The following is a 1173-nucleotide window of genomic DNA, read 5'->3' as shown; positions in this document are numbered from 1 at the left end:
GAATGATACACACCATGAACTGACCATAGACAATATCCCCTTTACAGCTCTCTCTTTAGCCTATTAACCAAATTAAAGTCGCCACAATCGCCAGCCTATACACGTAGGACTGGACAGAAAGAGAGTGCAGAGAGTACAGACAATAATATGCCATACTATACTAGGCTGTTGCGCTGCTCTGATGCCTTCTCCACGCCGCATGAACAATAACAACTCCACGTGGAGTGGACCCACGACGACCCACATATGAATTAGATCAGGGGTTTTCAACCGGTGGTCCGCGGACCCCTGGTGGTCCGCGGAGGTACTGCTGGTGGTCCGCAGGCAGGCATTCAGAAAAGTTATATTTTTGCCTTTTTTTTCTTTACTTTTTTTTACCTTTATAATATATAATATAAAACTTATTTGCACTCTTTTTACTTGTTTGTAAATAATAATAATAACTTAAGTCGAATCTAACATTCAAAAGTCAAGTGCTCAAGGTGTCAAATAAACCAAAAGAAAGCTGACAGAGTCATCACTCATCAGCTGCCAGCGGATCAACCATCCTGCTCTTCCACCCAACGCATGCATGCTTACTGTGCTTGCTGCCCAAGGAAAGCACATAATAATACGTTTGGGAAAGTCAAATCTCCCTGCCATAGAGTTATATCTGCCGCGGATCGATTGAATAGTCTCACATAATACGTGATATAATAATAATAATATTCACTAGTCAATGTGCAACTTCTCAGTCTATCGTTGCCGAAAAGGCATAGCTACAAGCTCACAACGCGATGCAACCAGGTCTCCGTCAGGGAATGTTCCCGTTTTAATCAATGAAGGGTGGCTCCACTGACCACTGCCCACGTTGTGTTGCGTTGCGTGACTGCATTAAAATTGCCCCGGTTGGCCGGTTCGTTTTTTGACGCACACGACGGAGGCGCAACACGCCCGGTGGAGCCCCGGTGTGAGCTTGTAGATTGGCTATTTTTGGTGCGTGACACTGTCGTACGATGATGTATACATTACGCTTTTAAAGTGACGGTACACAATGAACAGTTCCCTCTGTATGTTAGAAATGTACTGTATAAGGCCCTAGTAAAATGTAGTGCAGGTTGTAGGTTGGTTAAAATAAAGAGAAGATTATTAAAATAGAATAAGATAAAAATATATATTCTGTTTCTGTGTGTG

General features: G+C 42.9%; 1 protein-coding gene across 1 annotated transcript in view; it reads right to left on the bottom strand.

Moving 5' to 3' along the window:
* The window catches only part of LOC310873855 (interferon regulatory factor 2-like), a gene marked incomplete at its 3' end in the record, with an annotated part of 31410 nt that overhangs the window by 2036 nt on the left and 28201 nt on the right, over positions 1–1173 (bottom strand). Inside the window, exon 8 of the mRNA XM_083786406.1 lies at positions 580–587. Within this exon, the coding sequence (XP_083642532.1) occupies positions 580–587 (8 nt within the window). The remainder of the gene's footprint in view (positions 1–579; positions 588–1173) is intronic.

The sequence above is a fragment of the Protomyctophum parallelum genome, assembly GCF_964188405.1.
Source record: "Protomyctophum parallelum genome assembly, chromosome: 16".
NCBI classification, from domain to species: Eukaryota; Metazoa; Chordata; class Actinopteri; order Myctophiformes; family Myctophidae; genus Protomyctophum; species Protomyctophum parallelum.
The sequence above is the reverse complement of the archived record's forward strand: the minus strand, read 5'-3'. Positions and strand labels throughout refer to the sequence as shown.